An 18865-nucleotide genomic window follows, 5' to 3' on the forward strand; every position below is an offset into this window, starting at 1 on the left:
TAATTCGTCAATTAAACATCATATGGGATCATCTTTCTCTTTGATTAGTAGAACTAATTAACAGAACATTGTTTAGATTAAACAAGATTGAAATGTGACAATTCTCTGTATAACAAGTGGTGTTTGCTCAGCTAGCTAACATTATATCTGAATGGACTGAACAGTTATGACCTCGTTTTACAGTGGTCTGGCCGGCTCTGTGTGTTCCTTGGAATGACCATCTGTCTCACTGCAAGTGCCAAGTACACATTCAAGCTCAGAAAAAAATGATAAATACTGAAAACATAAAAAAACCACAGTTACATATTATATGTACATCTGAAAGGCTTTGCTTCAGTCTTAGTTGTCTGGTGTTTTGTGTTTGTGTGAAATTTATTGTCTTTTTCTCTTAAAGCTTGTGATCCTTCATGCCATACATGCTCGTCCAACAACGGCAGATGTGTATCCTGTGCCAAAGGCAGATTGTTTCATCGTGGCGAATGTGTCCTGCAGTGTCCAGCTGGCTATTATGGTGACTCCCATGCATTGTGTACAGGTGTGTCTCAGTCAAGATAAATGATAATTGCTCAAGGAAACACTTATCAATGAAACCATCAATATAGATGTAATAATAAGCTAAAATGTAACTTTTTGTGTGACACATAATGAAATATTTTCAGGTTTGTTTGAAAAACGAGATGTAAATGGTCAGTGTCACAGGCCCCCTAGTGGCCGGACTGCTCAATGCCAATATTTTTCAACACACAGACAATCCAATATCCTGGATTTAATTGATACGCTGAAACTTTTTGGATTAGGCAAACAGAGAAAAAAGCAGAAGTTCACAGGCACAAATCGCTAAAAACGCACACACCAGGGAGTCAACCAGTAAACATCCGGATGCACCAAGGGTGTTTTTCACTGCTGGATTATGCAAACAGACAGACCAGGAGGGAGCATGCGAGCAACGCAAACACTTATGTACACAATATTTCAGGTCCAAGGCTGCCACCATCCCTTTTAAAGGGAAACCTGCTAGCTAGGCTGTGCTGAAAAGAAAGGGTTAACAAACTATTATTACTGAAACAATGCAGTACTTCAGATAGTTAATCTTCAGAAAGGCTAGGATTCATTCTGCAGTACTCAAACCAGGTATGTAGCTGAAAAAAAATAACCTTTAAGGAATCGTCAGGCAAAAAAAAAAAATGAGTTTCACTTACCTGGAGCTTCTACCAGCCCCATGCAGCCATCCTGTGCCCTCGTAGTCACTCACTGCTGCTCCAGTCCCCCGCTGCCAGCTAGTTTCATTTTTGCCCACCTCGAGGTCGGCGCAAACACGCTGAAACCAGCGCAGGAGATTTGGGTGCAGCCAGCGCCACCATAGGCCGTAATAGGAATTATGGCTATAGCAGCGCACAGGGAGTAACTTCAGCGCCATCAGAAGACGGAGCTGAAGTTACTTTTAAAACATAATAATTCGGCTTCCAGCAATTGCTGGAAGCCAAATAATTTCATTCCCCACTATCCATGGCGGCCTGTAGGAGAATAGTATTTAATACGGCCCAGACTTGTGCGGCAGCAGGATCAGCCATATACCAGCTGAATCCTGCGCCCAAGTCTCCAGCGTCGTTATCTCTTGTACACGGTCGGCGGGCCACATTGCGTACATTTTATACGCATTCCTGCTAGTGCAGGAACATTAACGCATACATTTTCGCATTAGCGGTGCAACGCTAATAAATTTTGACGTTGCACCGATAACGCGAAAAAATGTATGCGTTAATGTTCCTGCACTAGCGGGAATGCGTAAAAATGTACGCAATGCGGCCCGCCGACCCCGAGGTCGGCAAAAACGAAACTAGCTGGCAGCGGGGGACTGGAGCAGCAGTGAGTGACTACGAGGGCACAGGATGGCTGCATGGGGCTGGTAGAAGCTTCAGGTAAATGAAACTCATTTTTTTTGCCTGATGATTCCTTTAAGTTGTTTATTGTATATGCAATAAATATAATAAATATATACAGAGAATTATTAAATGTAACAGTTATGCAGATGATAGCCACAGGTAAAATAAAAGATTAAAACAAAGAAAATTAATCTTAAAATTGTGGTTGAAAGATGCCCTTTGTGTGGAAATCCAAGAAAGTTCCTTTGTTTAGAATTTTTACATGGAGACCAGCCTCACGGTCCTCTTGGTGGCTCCACGTGATGTTACAAAAAAGGGAGGTGCCTGCTGAAATTGCTGTTTCCTTTTATACAGATCTGCTCAGAGGGCAGAAACCAGGCTATAGCCCATGTCCTTGGGATTAATCAACCCCTTACATTTGGGGGTAACTTAAATTCCAAATATATGACCTTTCTATATATCAGACCATGTTCATTGCACACAAATATTACTAGCAAATTCACAATTCCCAAAGAATATGGATCATATTAATGTCAGACATAACTAGTGTGTGACCTTCTATTACTGAAAAGTGAAGTAATGGGGCTAAGGCTTGTGTCAGCCCCATACAACAGGGATGACAATGACTGTTAGGTTACTAGCGATCAAATGATATACTTTTGATACAGATCATAAGTACAGTCTCTCTTAAAAGGGCAAAATAATAAACTACAGCTGTGAAATATAGCCAGGACTTCTTGGCTCCTGGTTGTTTGTGTCCTGCTGTGCTAGAAGCTTTCTTTCTGAAGTGTACTACCATATGGCTCTTCTCAGGTTGGAGTTCACACTTTGCTATTAGCTGTGGGGGAAGCTATTTCCCTGAAAAGAAATCCCACATGGTTTCCTGAACAGAATCTGTGTTCTCTAGCTTGAATAGCAAGAGCCTAGGCTTTTGCCCCTACATGTGCAATCTGAATTGTAACATGAATCACAATCAGCGATCAGAAAACCGATTGCTATTGCGTTTTTCACGGTTTGTTCATGACAGTCAGTGCACCTGAATAAAGCACTTTCTGAGATGCAAGGTCTTAATAAGCAGGTTGGCTGATTTGCAAAAGTTTTTTTGTATAATTATCTTCAAAAAGACCAAAATTTTTTCGCTGCTTTATCATTTAAGAACACCCCCAGCTGTGGGAGCGTGACGAGGAACGAGGAGAGTGCATGGCCAGGCCGTTCATGCACAATAAAGCGCATCTCAGAAAGGCTTTCGATCTGTATTGCGGGGGACAGGAGCCACTCAGGGAGACAGTGAGGGACTGAGGGGCTTCAAAGGGGCTTAAGAAAGTCAGTTCAGAACCAGTGTAACAGATATCCAGATGTAGCACAAAATCAGCAGGAATGGAGCAGGTCAAGGACAGGTAAATAATCAATACTTGGAATCAGCATAATGGGTCAGGGGCTGGTACAAGAACCAGCGTTTAGTAGTCCTCAATGCAATGTTCTGGCAGTTGCTGAGTGGAAAACCAATCCTTATTTAGGGGATAGTTGTGTATGCTTAGGACAGGACTAGAAACAGTAGAAGGACATCTGCTGGCAGGAGGTGGAAGTCCAGCATAGTTCATACATTAGGTAGCGCCTGCAGGTGAAGCAAGTAACTGGAATCCATTTGAGAATGGAGGACAACTACCTGCTGGTGGGCAGTGAAAGTTTCACAGTTTAGTAAACAGTGTCACCAGCAATAGGGGCAAAGTATCCTACAGATCCTAACATATACAGTGGATGGAGGCCTTTAGTTCAATAATGTTTTATGAAACTATAGGTTTTCCTTCAGCAATTAACGTTGGTATACATGATATGAATAGCAGGTCAAATGTAAATGTACAATAAATGATTACAGGCAGCTATTCTGATCAATTTGCAGGTATTTAGCAGTGTTTATGAGGGAGTATGCATGTGATTACTCTGTTTTTAGCCTATTATTAAAACTATAATCAGATTTTATGATGCTAAAGTAACTTACTCAGCAAGAAGCAAGGACATTTATTTCTCATTGTGATAGTACTGCATCAGTCTTTTCAGCCTTTGTATGAATGAAAGTACTAGCTGTCTTGTATATCTTGGAGCGTTATTATTATGTTCCTTAGAAAAATAGTATCCAAACCACACAGCTCTCTTAAGATACATGGCCATATTCTCAGCGGCACCCACACCTGACATATTGTAATGGAAACAGTGCGTTGTGCCTCTGTAGCAATCACTCTGCAGTCTAAATGGGCTCATTTATACGCTCCTGTCTCTAACATCTTTTCCCTAAGCACTTTCTTGTTTTCTATGTCTAATTAGAAGCACAGGTTACAGGGAACAATATATTAACATTCAGTGTAAATGAGGCTCAGGGATATTATAGGCAAAGCTCCAGACTGTACTCCGGCTGCATGCTGATGGCAGTGCTAGGCCTCTATACTGCGGATGTGTGATGATAATATTTATCCAGCTAAATTGAAGATTTTCAAGGAGAAGTCACTCATTTGAGGTGCTATCACTTTATATGAAATTCATGTATTTTGAGGAGTGGCGACAAGAAATCAAAGTGGTAGAGATAAGATTGTGAACATCAAGAAATAAACACCAGCCATTACCACTAATTTAATGTCATCTGTTACAATGTAAGTGACAAGGCACAGCTAGCAGAACAGCAAGTGGTACATAAAAAGAATTTCTGAGACGTGCTTAGTTTCCCCGTTTGGTAAAACTTCAATTTGTACAGGGAGTGCAGAATTATAGGCAAATGAGTATTTTGACCACATCATCCTCTTTATGCATGTTGTCTTACTCCAAGCTTTATAGGCTCGAAAGCCTACTACCAATTAAGCATATTAGGTGATGTGCATCTCTGTAATGAGAAGGGTTGTGGTCTAATGACATCAACACCCTATATCAGGTGTGCATAATTATTAGGCAACTTCCTTTCCTTTGGTAAAATGGGTCTAAAGAAAGACTTGACAGGCTCAGAAAAGTCAAAATAGTGAGAGATCTTGCAAAGAGATGCAGCACTCTTAAAATTGCAAAGCTTCTGAAGCGTGATCATCGAACAATCAAGCGTTTCATTCAAAATAGTCAACAGGGTCGCAAGAAGTGTGTGGAAAAACCAAGGCGCAAAATAACTGCCCATGAACTGAGAAAAGTCAAGCGTGCAACTGCCAAGATGCCACTTGCCACCAGTTTGGCCATATTTCAGAGCTGCATGGCCAAGGTAAGAAAGACATGGCCAGAGACATGGCCAAGGTAAGAAAGGCTGAAAGACGACCACCACTGAACAAGACACACAAGCTGAAACGTCAAGACTGGGCCAAAAAATATCTCAAGACTGATTTTTCTATGGTTTTATGGACTGATGAAATGAGAGTGAGTCTTGATGGGCCAGATGGATGGGCCCGTGGCTGGATTGGTAAAGGGCAGAGAGCTCCAGTCCAACTCAGACGCCAGCAAGGTGGAGGTGGAGTACTGGTTTGGGCTGGTATCATCAAAGATGAGCTTGTGGGGCCTTTATGGGTTGAGGATTGAGTCAAGCTCAACTCCCAGTCCTACTGCCAGTTTCTGAAAGACACCTTCTTCAAGCAGTGGTACAGGAAGAAGTCTGCATCCTTCAAGAAAAACATGATTTTCATGCAGGACAATGCTCCATCACACACGTCCAAGTACTCCACAGCGTGGCTGGCAAGAAAGGGTATAAAAGAAGAAAAACTAATGACATGGCCTCGTTGTTCACCTGATCTGAACCCCATTGAGAACCTGTGGTCCATCATAAAATGTGAGATTTACAAGGAGGGAAAACAGTACACCTCTCTGAACAGTGTCTGGGAGGCTGTGGTTGCTGCTGCACGCAATGTTGATGGTGAACAGATCAAAACACTGACAGAATCCATGGATGGCAGGCTTTTGAGTGTCCTTGCAAATAAAGGTGGTTATATTGGTCACTGATTTGTTTTTGTTTTGTTTTTGAATGTCAGAAACGCATATTTGTGAATGTTGAGATGTTATATTGATTTCACTGGTAAAAATAAATAATTGAAATGGGTATATATTTGTTTTTTGTTAAGTTGCTTAATAATTATGCACAGTAATAGTCACCTGCACACACAGATATCCCTCCCCCTAAAATAGCTAAAACTAAAAACAAACTAAAAACTACTTTCAAAAATATTCAGCTTTGATATTAATGAGTTTTTTGGGTTCATTGAGAACATGGTTGTTGTTCAATAATAAAATTATTCCTCAAAAAGACAACTTGCCTAATAATTCTGCACTCCCTGTACAGTGATCTGAGGAAACTTACAGAAGTCTGTTTGGAATTGCTTATTCAGTTCATATTGTAAGAATATCACCATATCAACAATATTTTCCACATCTATTTTTACTGTTAGGCTCTTTTCACGCTATGGGCTCGATTCACTAAAGCATGATAACACAGTTATCGCGTGTTAAAGCGTTTCACGCCATTGTGCACACGTGTTGCGTGTGAAAAGTTTAGCGATCGCGTGATAATTTTTATTGCGCGTACGGCGTTGCGTTTCACGCGATAAGCGTGCTATTCACGTGATAATTAAGCAGATAGAGTTTAGTACTGAAATCAGCAATGGTGCTGTGAAACATGCAAGTTAATTCAATACAGTGTAATTTATTGCGCGCAATATTCTTTACGCGCAGTGTGTAATTTAGTTTCCTGCTGTTTTCAATTGGACTATTTAGTGTTCATAAAAGGTTTTTTTTTTTGGGGGGGGGGGGTAGACATGGAGAAAGGCAGGAGCCAGCAATTGCGGAGAAGTGAGCGGAGTCATGCGTCTTCTCAGGTGCAGTCACCCAAACCTCAAATGGCTCCATCTGTGAATGAAAGTGGAAAGGAAATAACAATAACATTAACATTAATTAAAATTAAAAAAAAAACCATAAGGGACCCACACAAACCAACAACACTTATTTGCTCAGTCACAAACCATCCTGAAGCAGGTGGTGATAAGCAAAGCTTTTAAAGGCAAAAACATCTGATCAATGTTAAGGAGCAATCATTATTATAAACACATGCATCATTGCATTTAGTTCTACGCTGATCACGTGCAAAGTTTAAGCGGATCGCGTGATATGCTGTGTGCAGTTATAATGTGTGATCTGCATTCCGTTCCCATGATCTGCAGTGATACCATGTGATACTGATGTTTATCATGTGATATCCCGCCTTTGCGCACAAAGTCATTAGTATCGCACGCAAACCTGTACGCGTGTGAAATTGCACGCAAAAGCACTAATCACAGCTGTGATAAGCGTTATTACGCTTTAGTGAATTGAGCCCTAAGGCCCATACACACGTCGGATTTTTCCGAACAATGGGTCGTTTGAATGTCTTACCAGTCTTATCACCCGAACGACAGTCTGTACACACGCCCGATTTAGCGTGCACACGACTGAACGACGGGACGTTCAAACGACCCGTCGTTCGAAAAAATCTGACGTGTGTATGGGCCTCTACACATGCCACTGCACAGCTTCAGAGCACACAGTGGATCGTATAGAAAAGACCTATTATTTTTAATGTATCTTTTCACACTTCATGCATTTCAGCGCACAATACAATTACATTTTTGAGTGTTTAAGAGCACATATATAGTCAATTGTGTAAATGATTGATATTGCCCTGATTTAAAATATTGATCACTTTACTGCTGTGCACTACTCAATATTGTTTTTTGTTCTCTATGCTGCCACCACTAGTTTTGTATTGCTCAATGCAGTACAGAGCTACATGGCTACCCTCATTTCACCCCTACTTTCACATCTCAGTTTTACTGGGATGTTGTGACTCAATGCCAATATATCTTTATGAAAAATTCCGCCAGGAGGCAGCGGCATCCCCCCGCCCACTTCGATCGCCTTCGGCGATCTCCGATCAGGAAATCCCGTTCAAAGAACGGGATTTCCTGGAGGGCTTCCCCCATCGCCATGGCGACGGGGCGGGATGACGTCACCGACGTCAGCGACGTCGTGACATCATTGGGAGTCCCGATCCACCCCTCGGCGCTGCCTGGCACTGATTGGCCAGGCAGCGCACGGGGTTGGGGGGGCCCGCGCACTGCGACGGATAGCGGCGATCGGGCGCGGGGCGGCGGTGATCAGTGTGCTGGCGCAGCTAGCAAAGTGCTAGCTGCGTCCAGCAAAAAAAAAAGTAAGCAAATCGGCCGAGCAGGGCCGGAGAAAACCTCCTGCGCGGCTTACCCCGAACTACGTTATGCTTGGTTGATAAAATACTGCTCTGCTGGTGGTGATATGAATCTCACCACTAACCTACCTGAAGATGCAGTTTAAAAAAAGGGTTCCCTTCTGCGCCATGGAAAACCCAGACGGCTCATGGTGACCTAGATCCCCCTGGAAGGTATAAAAGGCTTAAAGAGTCCTACAAGCCCGCTATTAAAAAGCAATGCTAAGTGTTATTTTGCCTTTTTAAAACAGAAAGAAGCATGTGAGAAATCTTGTATGCGTGAATGCTATGAGATAATTCTAGAGGAGGACAAAAGAAAGTCATGTGCAAATCTGAGACTGCGATTGAGTTGCTATCTAGAAACTAGTGAGGAGATGTACAGGGGAGAGAGATTGCGGAGAGCTTTGTAGGTTAGGGCTAAGGGCTCGATTCACAAAGCGGTGCTAACCCAGTTAGAGACTTTAGGCATGATAACCATTGCACCACGCTGGTGAAAAGCCAGTTTAGGCGTGATAAGTTTAGGTGTGATAAGTTTAGGCATGCTAAGTTTAGATAAGTGTAGATAGCGTGCAAAGTCCCGCACGCAAAGCAGCGCCATTAAACTCTATGCAAAGTGCACCAGACTTTGCTAGCGCAAAACTTTTGATCAGCTGTGCACTGCGGTGCTAACCCAGTTGGTGCTTAAACTTATCATGCCTAAACTTATCACACCTAAACTTATCATACCTAAACTGAGTTTAGGCGTGATAAAGGGCTTTTCACCAGCGTGCTAACTGTTAGCACCGCTTTGTGAATCAGGCCCCAAGAGTTTGCAATGGATCCTCTATTTCATTGGCAGCCAATGAAGAGCTAGACAGAGAGGAGCAGCAGAGGAAGAGCGAGAAGAAAGATGAATTAGTCATGCAGCCGAGTTCAGTACAGATTGGAGCAGTGCCAGTCTGTTAGTTGGTAGTCCACAAAACAGTATATTACAATAGTCCAGTATAAGTGCATTTCTAAAGTTATTTATGGCTTTTTTGTATTAAATAAATTGCTCACTTGTGGTACTTTCAGCGACACAGCTCACCTACTCCAGGGCTTCTTTTCAATTGATTTTTGACAATTTTATCAGTGAAGTATGGTGAAAGTTCTTCAGCTGATAAGCATGAAGAAGAAGGAGGGGGGCGGATAAGGGAGTTAAAATTGCTGAACAAATGCTTTAGATTGTAGAAGTGGGTGGATATTGGGGATGAAAAATATCACAGATAGGAAATTTTTGAAGCAGTTTAAGGCTTTATTGTATGAAATGAAGGCCTCACTTGTGTTACTTTTCCTCCAACGCCCTTCAGCTACTCTAGAGCACCTTTTCAACTGTTTGGTAGCTTTGGTCCGAACACAGTGAATCCAGCGCAGGAGACTTGGGCGCACAGGGAGTAACTTCGGCGCCGTCAGAAGATGGAGCTGAAGTTACTTTTAAAACACAATAATCCGGCTTCCAGCAATTGCTGGTAGCTGAATCATTTCATCCCCCACCTTAGGGGTAATAGTATTTAACATGGCCGGGAACTTGTGCAGCAGCAGGATCAGCCATATACCGGCTGTATCCTGCGCTCAAGTCTCCCTCGCCGATTCCTCTCGTACATGCTTTGGTCAGCCAGGGTTGGCAACTGACACAATGAGAGTGGACATTGGTAAGAGGGGGCGAAGGCATCCATGACTTTAGTGATTGTGTTGTGCTAGTGTGTAGCTGCCTGGGTCAGTGAAGGATGATGTGAGGAGAGGTTCTAGGGCATCAGAGACAGATTGCATGTCTAGGTTGCAGTCGTTTCTGCAAATATGTTAGTGTATTTGTGCCAGTGTAGTAAGAAAAGAAGAGGAGAGAGAGAGAAGTTAAGTAAGATATGGTCAGGGAGAGGGAGCGGAGCATTAGTAAAATCAGTGATAGAACAGAGATGAGAGAATATGAGGTCAAGCGTATGGCCATCAATGTGAGTTGGAGCAGTGGACTACTGAGATAAGCCATAGGAGGAGGTGAGTGACATAAGTGTAGTGGCGACAGAATTATTGGTGTTAACAGGAATGTTAAAATCACCCATGATAATGGTAGGGATGTCAGAAAACAGGAATCGGAGGAGCCATGCAGAGAAGTGATGTAAAAAAACAGAAGCAGGGCCAGGAGGGCAGACTTCATGGATCATATGCTTTACTATGAGTTCTAGTACATGTGAGGTGCTTCAAACTCTATTTCAACCACCTCATTGCTGCAGAAGTTGGAGGATTATGTCACATGGTAGCATGTCTACACTTCCACTACATTAAATTGTGACAACTATGGTGAACCTGAGAACTAATGCCAAGCCATAGGGGGCTGGTGTCACATAGCAGTGCATTGCCAGAAATGTTACTATGAGATGTTGAATGGAGGTACTTATAACAGTGCATTTATAGCATGCAGCAGTGATGATAGAGCTCCACAAAGCAGTGCTCAGATGTGAACATTAGACATTGACTTTGTCTGATGTTATTGCATATGTAGTACATTGTAAGGTTTCCAGTATGTGTGATGCGAATATGCTCTTCATGATGAGAGATTTCATACCGTATTATTCACTATCTTTTCAGCTGTTTTATGATCAGTTTATTCAAGATGTGGATTAGATTAGAGACTGATAATTTGACCTCATAAGCACACTCCATACTTTCAAATGAGGAAATCTGACGCTTCATTATAATATTCTGCCTGTGATTGACCTTATACTGTTTGTGAAAACCACAGTGATTAGAATGCCATAGTAATTGCTGTTAATGTCTCTCCTAATGTCATTTGGTTATTATGAATATTCTGCTACAATTTGTTTAGTTTATCCTGATAAGCTCACAGTAGTGGTTTTGCCTTTTTCATGAAGCATCTGTTCTTCCATACCTTGTTTCCCCAGCTTGTCACAAAGAATGTGCATCGTGTTCCGGACCATTAGCCAACCAGTGCACCTCCTGCTCTCCTCCACTAGCCTTGCTGAAAGGACAATGTGTGAACAACTGTGGAATAGGATATTATTTTGATGGAACTGTATGCCGTGGTATGTATTTATTTCCTCAGTTGTAGATGTGTAATCCTTGTTTGTAAAACTATTTGCTCTTCAGCTGTGTTAACCTTAGGGCTTGCTCACACAAAAGACAATTAAAGATATCAGGTATTTAGAAAAAAAAAGTCAGTGTTGTGAAGCATTTTGAAGGCTTTCAAAGTTCTGTGAAGGACCATACATGGATGCCGTTATGGAATCACAGAGCGTCATGCCTCTATTTCGGCCAATTATTAAGAGGTTAGACGAGCTATTTTGTTGCTCATACTGGATAGTGGCCATTAGATAGCGCTGTGGCACCTGACTATGGATTGGTGATTTTTTTTTTTGGGGGGGGGGGAATAAAAGAGGTAGGTGTTAAGCATAATGAATGCAGTACATCCTAATGAAGCTTCAATATATAGAAAAAGGCACTCCACAGGCTTCATTTATTTTGTTTGTAGCTCAATGGGCAACTGAACACACCACATGTTACTGGTGCTCTGACCCTTCCTCAGTGCACTCGTATCATGTAGTTTGTTCAGTTGCTTATTAAACTACAAATGCAAGTTTGAAGCTTTTGGAGGGTCTTTTTTTATAGATTGAAAACTACTGTGTTGCAGGAGTGTTGTTCCGGCAGGTGAAGAGCATCGGCAAGAGCTACCTAACTTAGCTGGACCACACGTTTGAGGTCCAAGGTGTTCTTTGAGACGTATCATCCTAATGAAGTCCCTGGTTGGGGAAAAATGCATTGACGCACACTGCGCAATGCTCTGCTACTCCTGCTAGACTAGCCACCTGTATGCCCATTGCCATCTTTGGACTCGCAACCACATGCACTGGCAGTTCCTGGTTCTCCATCTCAGCATCTGGAGTGTCTGTTTGTGAGCCTGCGAACGTTTGGGATGTACTGCCATGTATATCTTGGCAGTTTCTGGTAAATCATTGCAGTACCTTCCAGCCACGTACTTGGAAAGTGTTTTTGACATCAGGTTCTACTCTATCATCCTTAAGGGATAGGTAACAATGATCGAAAACAATTATATCTTAAGGTATTACAAGGTATCATATGGATCTGTGGACAATCATTGATAACTGGTTGATTTATATGATTTACTTGCCATGTTTTGTTGGAAAATTCATCCAGAAGCAATAGTGATATACCTTGTGGCTAGGCCTCAGTAAACATGGATGGTTAATTGCATGGCAAATAATTCATCAATTGTTTGGCTGATATTCCAAATATCAATCATCTGGATGAAAGAGTGCAGATTACTTGGCAGAAAATACTGTGGTGATGCCCTTTAATTGGATAGGCTGCCACATTTTAATTGCTAATCAAGTTCAATTACTGGCCATCCCTCTAGGAGCTGTAATTGCAGGGTGGACTATTTGGATGATGGATTTCACTGTTTATTCACCACAGCATTGCATATTATTGGCAGAAATCATTACGGCAATCATTTCCTATTTGATGAACTGTCATCACACATTTGTCATTCTAGTTGTGCTAGGTGAACTGATAATCTCTATATTAATAATCACTTTCCTATTGGGCATCAAGCTTTATGACACACAGTTGTTGTCTAGCAGTGGATTTGACTCCTTTTCAGCCATGTTTCCAGCTATGTTATTAATCATATTGGTTGTCTCTAACTATTCTCTGTGAGGAATTGGTTTCATCACTTTTTCCCTTATAGGGCTAATTCTGTGCCTCAGGATTGCTCCACAAAGAACAAATTGGCTAGAGTTTGCATATAGTTATCTACCCATATAGCCGGTGTACATGTACTAATACTATGGCCGTCAAATTTATGGCTGTATTATTTTAAGGGTTCTGTGTTTAAGTGGCTATATAGTCACATATGTCGCTTTTTACACGGGCCTTAACTTATGGCTCATGATTAAAACATTTGCATGCAATTGCGCATACAGTACATACTGTAATCTTAGATACCATAAATATTCATATAATAAATTTTTCTTACATTTGAGCAGCATATACTGTTCGTTTGTGTGTAGCTTTACAAAAACTCTCATACTATTCAGGCTCCACAAGTTCTTAAGGCCCGTACCCACCTCGCAATTCTTTCAATGATTTTCCCAATAATCAGCGGTTTTTGAGCGACGCGCGGTCATTTACATGATCTTGCAAGATGGTACTGGCACACTATCACACGATAGTCGCATAGTGTCGATAATGAACGTCACGATGGATCAGTTCTTTAAGATCCCTGACGACTCCCATGCAAAGTGCCGCTATAGCTTGAAGTCTCGTCATGCCCGGCGCTTAACATTGTGCATACCCGCCGGCCGGAAGATGGATCGGTGGAGCACTTCTCAGGGAGACATTGCTGGATCCGTCTCCCTGCATCGCGAGGTGAGTACTTAGCTTTACTCATCTGAAGGCAGCAGATGGCTCCATACTCAGTTCCCCTGATTTGTTACTACAATGATTTGTAGAGTATTATTCTGAACCCTACTCTAAGCACACTGACAAGTCTATGGCTGAGATACAGCTATTCTTGAACAGCATTGCCCTTCCAGAATTTATGCCGATTGTTTAAATCTCCTAGAGACCCTAATCATGAAGGAAGATATAGATTTTTCAATTTCCTCATTTCCCTCACCAAAGTCTCTGGGCACAAATGGGATGCATCAGATCAATTCAGTGCCCCAAAAGGCAGGTATCTCATAGACGCCTGTGCTATCTTTCAGTAATTGGGCACCCAGATGGTCATGTGGGCGCCCGATGTGAGTAGTAGCCAATCAGCTACTACATAGAGTTGAATAGTTGCAGCTGATCATCAACGACTCTACAACTATTGGTTGTTTAGGCATCTGAGGTTAAAGTAAGGTATAAGGTGGGAGTTTAGGGTTGACTCAGGCACGGAAGCTCCACAATACTTATTAGATACAGCTGCAGGTACCCTTGTGTAGGGACAGGATCTTGGTAAACAGGACTTTGTCTTTTCATGAAGCCATCTATCATACCAGAGGTTCAATGAATAGGTTTAATAAATTTTGGGTGGTGACTTTCTCTGCATATGTGTATTTAGCTTTTCTTGCATAGAGTGGACTGATCCTGGTATACTGTTCCCTATATATCACGATTTAAGTCTGAAGTACTCAAGTTACAGACACTGTGATTTGTTTGACCCAAAAAAGTGGGTACTTCAGATGCTCACTCCAATCTGAATAATCACAAATACCTTCCGTTTTAAGAAGGCAAAACTCTGCTTTACATTGGATACATCTAATGATTGTTTTCCAGTAAGGAGGCTAGTAATATTGGGACATTTTAGTTGTAGGGTTTTATAATCCAACATCAGGAAAAAAAAACATGGTAACTTTAAAGAGAACCTGTACTGAGTAAAATTATTTAAAATTAACACATGAGGTAACTTCAAATCAACATTACATTACTACCTTGCCATCAGTTCCTCTCAGAAGCTCACCATTTTCTTCTGACAATGATCCCTTCTAGTTCTGACAACATTTTGTCAGAACTGAAATATATCAGTTGCTGTCAGTTATATATCAGTTGCTGTCAGTTACAGCTGAGAGGAGAACTGATGTGTCCATGTTTCCCTATGGCTCAAGTGGGCGATGTTACAGTTTAACTGTGTGCTGACCAGGAAGCTGTTATGGGGTAATGGCCATTTCAAAATGGAGGACGGAGAATTCCATTAATCACAGTGGACAAACTGGACACATGAGAGGAGAAAGAGATTGATAAGAAGACTACGCAGCAGGTAAGTATGACTTGTGTGTGGTTATTTTGACTTTTAATTTTCAGTACAGGTTTTCTTTAAGGACCATTTACTCATGTTTCTAGCCACTGGAATCTACAGACAATTAATTGTCACATTTCCCTTTTTTTGGTCAATTGCATTGTTTGCGCTTTCCCTTATAGGATCTGTATATTTCATTGCTGCAGTGTTTTACTCACTATTCTTTTTTGTGTTAAGGTGCATACACACGCACTACGGTGTAACGATCGGTGTAACACAGAGAGGATCTGATTACCGGTGATCTGCAGTATCACCGAGAATGCAGAATATACCCGATTATTGATGATCTGCAGTATCACCGATAATCAGATATATATTCTAACCTCTGGACACCTGAGAGATAAGAGTGTTTTGGTGTAACAGTAATACTTTGAGTATTGCACCTTAGGAGAAGGTACAGAAGCAGTAAGGAGTACTGCACAGAAGTAAGTTCCTTCCGTATGCCTAGACTCTCCCGGGGGAGGAGCTAGGCTGAGGGTAGGAAGGACAGAACGTGAGTGACACCAGTGAGAGGGTGTCACTAACAGGTCTGGGAACTGCCTCTAACAGTAAGGCCAGTTCTCGAGGTCGGCAATCCAGGTCGTTAACACACAGACATATATAGTACAGATTCAGGAGACAGATACGGAATCCAATAAACAGGCAAGGTTTGGCAACGGAGTATCAGAATAGCGAGGTACAGAATCAGGAGGCAAATACAGAGTCCAGGAACGAGCAGAGTTTGGCAACAGGATATCAGAGATAGCAAGGTACAGAATCAGAGTTCAGCAGGATAGTCAGGCAGGCAGAAGGTCATAATAAATACTACAGTTCAATATTCCTAACGCTAAGGTGTGAGGTCCGTGATCGTCAACACCTTTGGAAACTATGCTAGAACACAGATACAGACAAGGCCTGAGTGCTACCACGTAGTGATCGCAACGCCAGACACCAGAGGAATGACCAGCACCCAGTATATATACACCAGTGCTCTCCAGCACCTCCCTAAGTGCTGGACCAATGAAGGTTGCTGCAATTGTCAGCTGACCGGCCTGGTCAGCTGACCCTCCTCTGACTGCCATAAAGGCCCTGCCTCTCTGCGCGCGCACGCGTCCTCCTAAACCAGTGTGGACTATCAGTCCCAGCCACACCAGTCATGTGTTGTAATGTTGTTGCTGTATGGGATGCGGAATCCGCCGCCACGCTGTCTGAGCGTGCGGCGTTTCCTCCGCATCCCGCCCCACAGAAAGAAGCAGGCCTATGCGTACAAACCGCCGCTTCTCTGCGTTCTGCTATGCCAGACGCGGAAACAGCCGCCTCATCCTGCATCCATGCGGCGGCTTTTCCGCGTTTCTTCACATACGGCCGCCAATGACGGGTCCGTCAGGCCCTCCCGCTGGGCGGACTTTCAGGCGACAGTAGCGCATGTGTACGCACTGTCGGCGGACTGATAAGGCTGTTTCTGAGCGATCCGCTGATCGTTCAGGCCAGGGTTTACATCACAAGAGACTATAGGCACAGATATCCTGGCACCCTAGATTTCGGCCTCCATGAACCTACAAACAGCAGCTGAACCGCACCACAAGTGTGCTGACTGGTCCAGCTGTCTTTTCTTCCTTACTTCCTTTGCCCATTATAGGTAGCTACAGGTGCCCCTTAGTATTAGTAGCTAGAGGTACCCTCAGTATTAAGTAGCTAGAGTTGCCACCGACTGAAGGGAGATCTTGTCAGTGAAATGCTGAGAGCCAGGTGAGTAACCTCTCATTTAAACTCCACTCAGGACTCTGCATAGGGAAGGCGGGAGGGAGGCACTCGGGGTGGGGAATGATCTGCCTTTGCATCATCAGGCGCCTGTAGGCATGAGCCTACAATGCCTTATGGTAAATGCTTCCCTGTGATAATCCTTTGTAATGTAAGAAAAACAAGGGGCACTAAATACATTAATAAATATGGTACTTACAGAATAATATTTGCCTTACCAACAATGCGTCTTGTATAGCTCTATTTCCAACAGTTACAGTATTTAGTATGCAAGTCCCTCTAATTGGGTAAAAAGATGTATGCTGTTGTGCGACCCTGCATTGTAGTTCAAGAATTAAACTTCAGTTCTTTGTGCATGTCTTTCATTGAGGGCTTGATTAATTTTATCTCATTGCATACAGCCATAATATATAGCTATGCATTGAAACAATTATGTTATAACATTAATTTAAAGGCCTTTTTCTAGAATGAAGATTGGATTTGGACTGCACAATGTAGAAAATAAAACTTGTGGTGTAACAAAGTCCCTAAACCTACATATTTCTTAATTACTACTTGTCATGTAAAGATTGATTTTCATATATCTAACCCTTGGGTAACAACTCTGACAGATTCTATTTAGCATTACTGACCCATGGAATGATCACAAAATGATTTGGCAGCATATGAGAATGTCATTTATCAAATATATGCTTAGATACATAATTAAAATTCACATTGGTGTATCTTCATCAGACATCTCCGAGTAAATGAGATTGGCCCGGTATCAGTAATAGACTGCTAATCAGCCCTCGAGGAAGATAGCTACATTATATTGTCGTATGGGAAATAAATAGGGGAAAAGAAGCACCTACATTTTATCACAAAATAATATATATATATATATATATATATATATATATATATATATATATATATATATACACACACACACACACACAGTGGGTTGCAAAAGTATTCGGCCCCCTTGAAGTTCTCCACATTTTGTCACATTACTGCCACAAACATGCATCAATTTTATTGGAATTCCACATGAAAGACCAACACAAAGTGGTGTACATGTGAGAAGTGGATCGAAAATCATACATGATTCCAAACATTTTTTACAAATCAATAACTGCAAAGTGGGGTGTGCGTAATTATTCAGCCCCCTGAGTCAATACTGTGTAGAACCACCTTTTGCTGCAATTGCAGCTGCCAGTCTTTTAGGGTATGTCTCTACCAGTGCAGTTATTTATTTGTAAAAAATGTTTGGAATCATGTATGATTTTCGTTCCACTTCTCAGGTGTACACCACTTTGTGTTGGTCTTTCATGTGGAATTCCAATAAAATTGATTCATGTTTGTGGCAGTAATATGACAAAATGTGGAAAACTTCGATATATATATTGCAGTCTTTTTTTGTTTGTTTGTTTTTTTTAATGGAAATCAAACTGCTGCGGCTTGACTCCAGGGCCTATGTACAGCTTAGTTTGGGATTTGGGGATACAGTAGGCATATCTTCATGCAACAAAATTAGAGTGCCAGAGTTGTGCTGCCCCTAGTAATCTGTTGCAGCTTCCCAGATATTTTGCTAATTTTACCTCTGACTTGACTTTTGAAAAAACGTGTTACAACCAAATCAATATAAACCAATATTAGGAGATGGCTCACATATGTGTGTTCCTCTCATATACATCAATGAAACGCAAGGTCTCCACTCTGTTGCTGCCCATGAAATTGCGTACCTTTCACTGAATGAAAGACAGCTCATCTGCTGTCTGGAAAATTGAACACATTCACAGTAGATATGGGAACAGGTCTTTATAAAAGCATGGATCCATTGTACTTGTCTATTGTGATTCCTTTGTCCGGAATGGATGCCGTGTGAGCTGGATCTTATTCAGCAACAAATCATTTTTCAAAATATGAAATATACATTTAATTTCAGTTACTTGTTTATTTTCTTCTGTTTTGTTACTGGAACTTGTAATTGAGTGATCAAATTTGCAAATCTTTCTAATTTTTATGTGTCATGTTTTCCCAATTACAATAATATTTTATTTTCTATGGTATATATTTTTAAAACATTATTTTTTAAAACTTTTCAAGACTCTATAAAAACCTATTGAATAAGAAAATTAAAATTGCTATACATTATCTTAACAGGGAATGTTTAGGTTGAATGGAAATGTCTCATCT

At 41.7% G+C, this 18865-nt stretch overlaps 1 protein-coding gene across 2 annotated transcripts in view; it reads left to right on the forward strand.

Annotated features, from left to right (window-relative positions):
- The window catches only part of FRAS1 (Fraser extracellular matrix complex subunit 1), a 730981-nt gene that overhangs the window by 391359 nt on the left and 320757 nt on the right, over nt 1-18865 (forward strand). For both annotated transcript variants that reach the window (XM_068233564.1, XM_068233565.1), the window contains 2 exons: nt 395-535; nt 11028-11168. In XM_068233564.1, the coding sequence (XP_068089665.1) occupies nt 395-535; nt 11028-11168 (282 nt within the window). The remainder of the gene's footprint in view (nt 1-394; nt 536-11027; nt 11169-18865) is intronic.

The sequence above is a fragment of the Hyperolius riggenbachi genome, chromosome 1 (genome assembly GCF_040937935.1).
Source record: "Hyperolius riggenbachi isolate aHypRig1 chromosome 1, aHypRig1.pri, whole genome shotgun sequence".
Classification (NCBI taxonomy): domain Eukaryota; kingdom Metazoa; phylum Chordata; class Amphibia; order Anura; family Hyperoliidae; genus Hyperolius; species Hyperolius riggenbachi.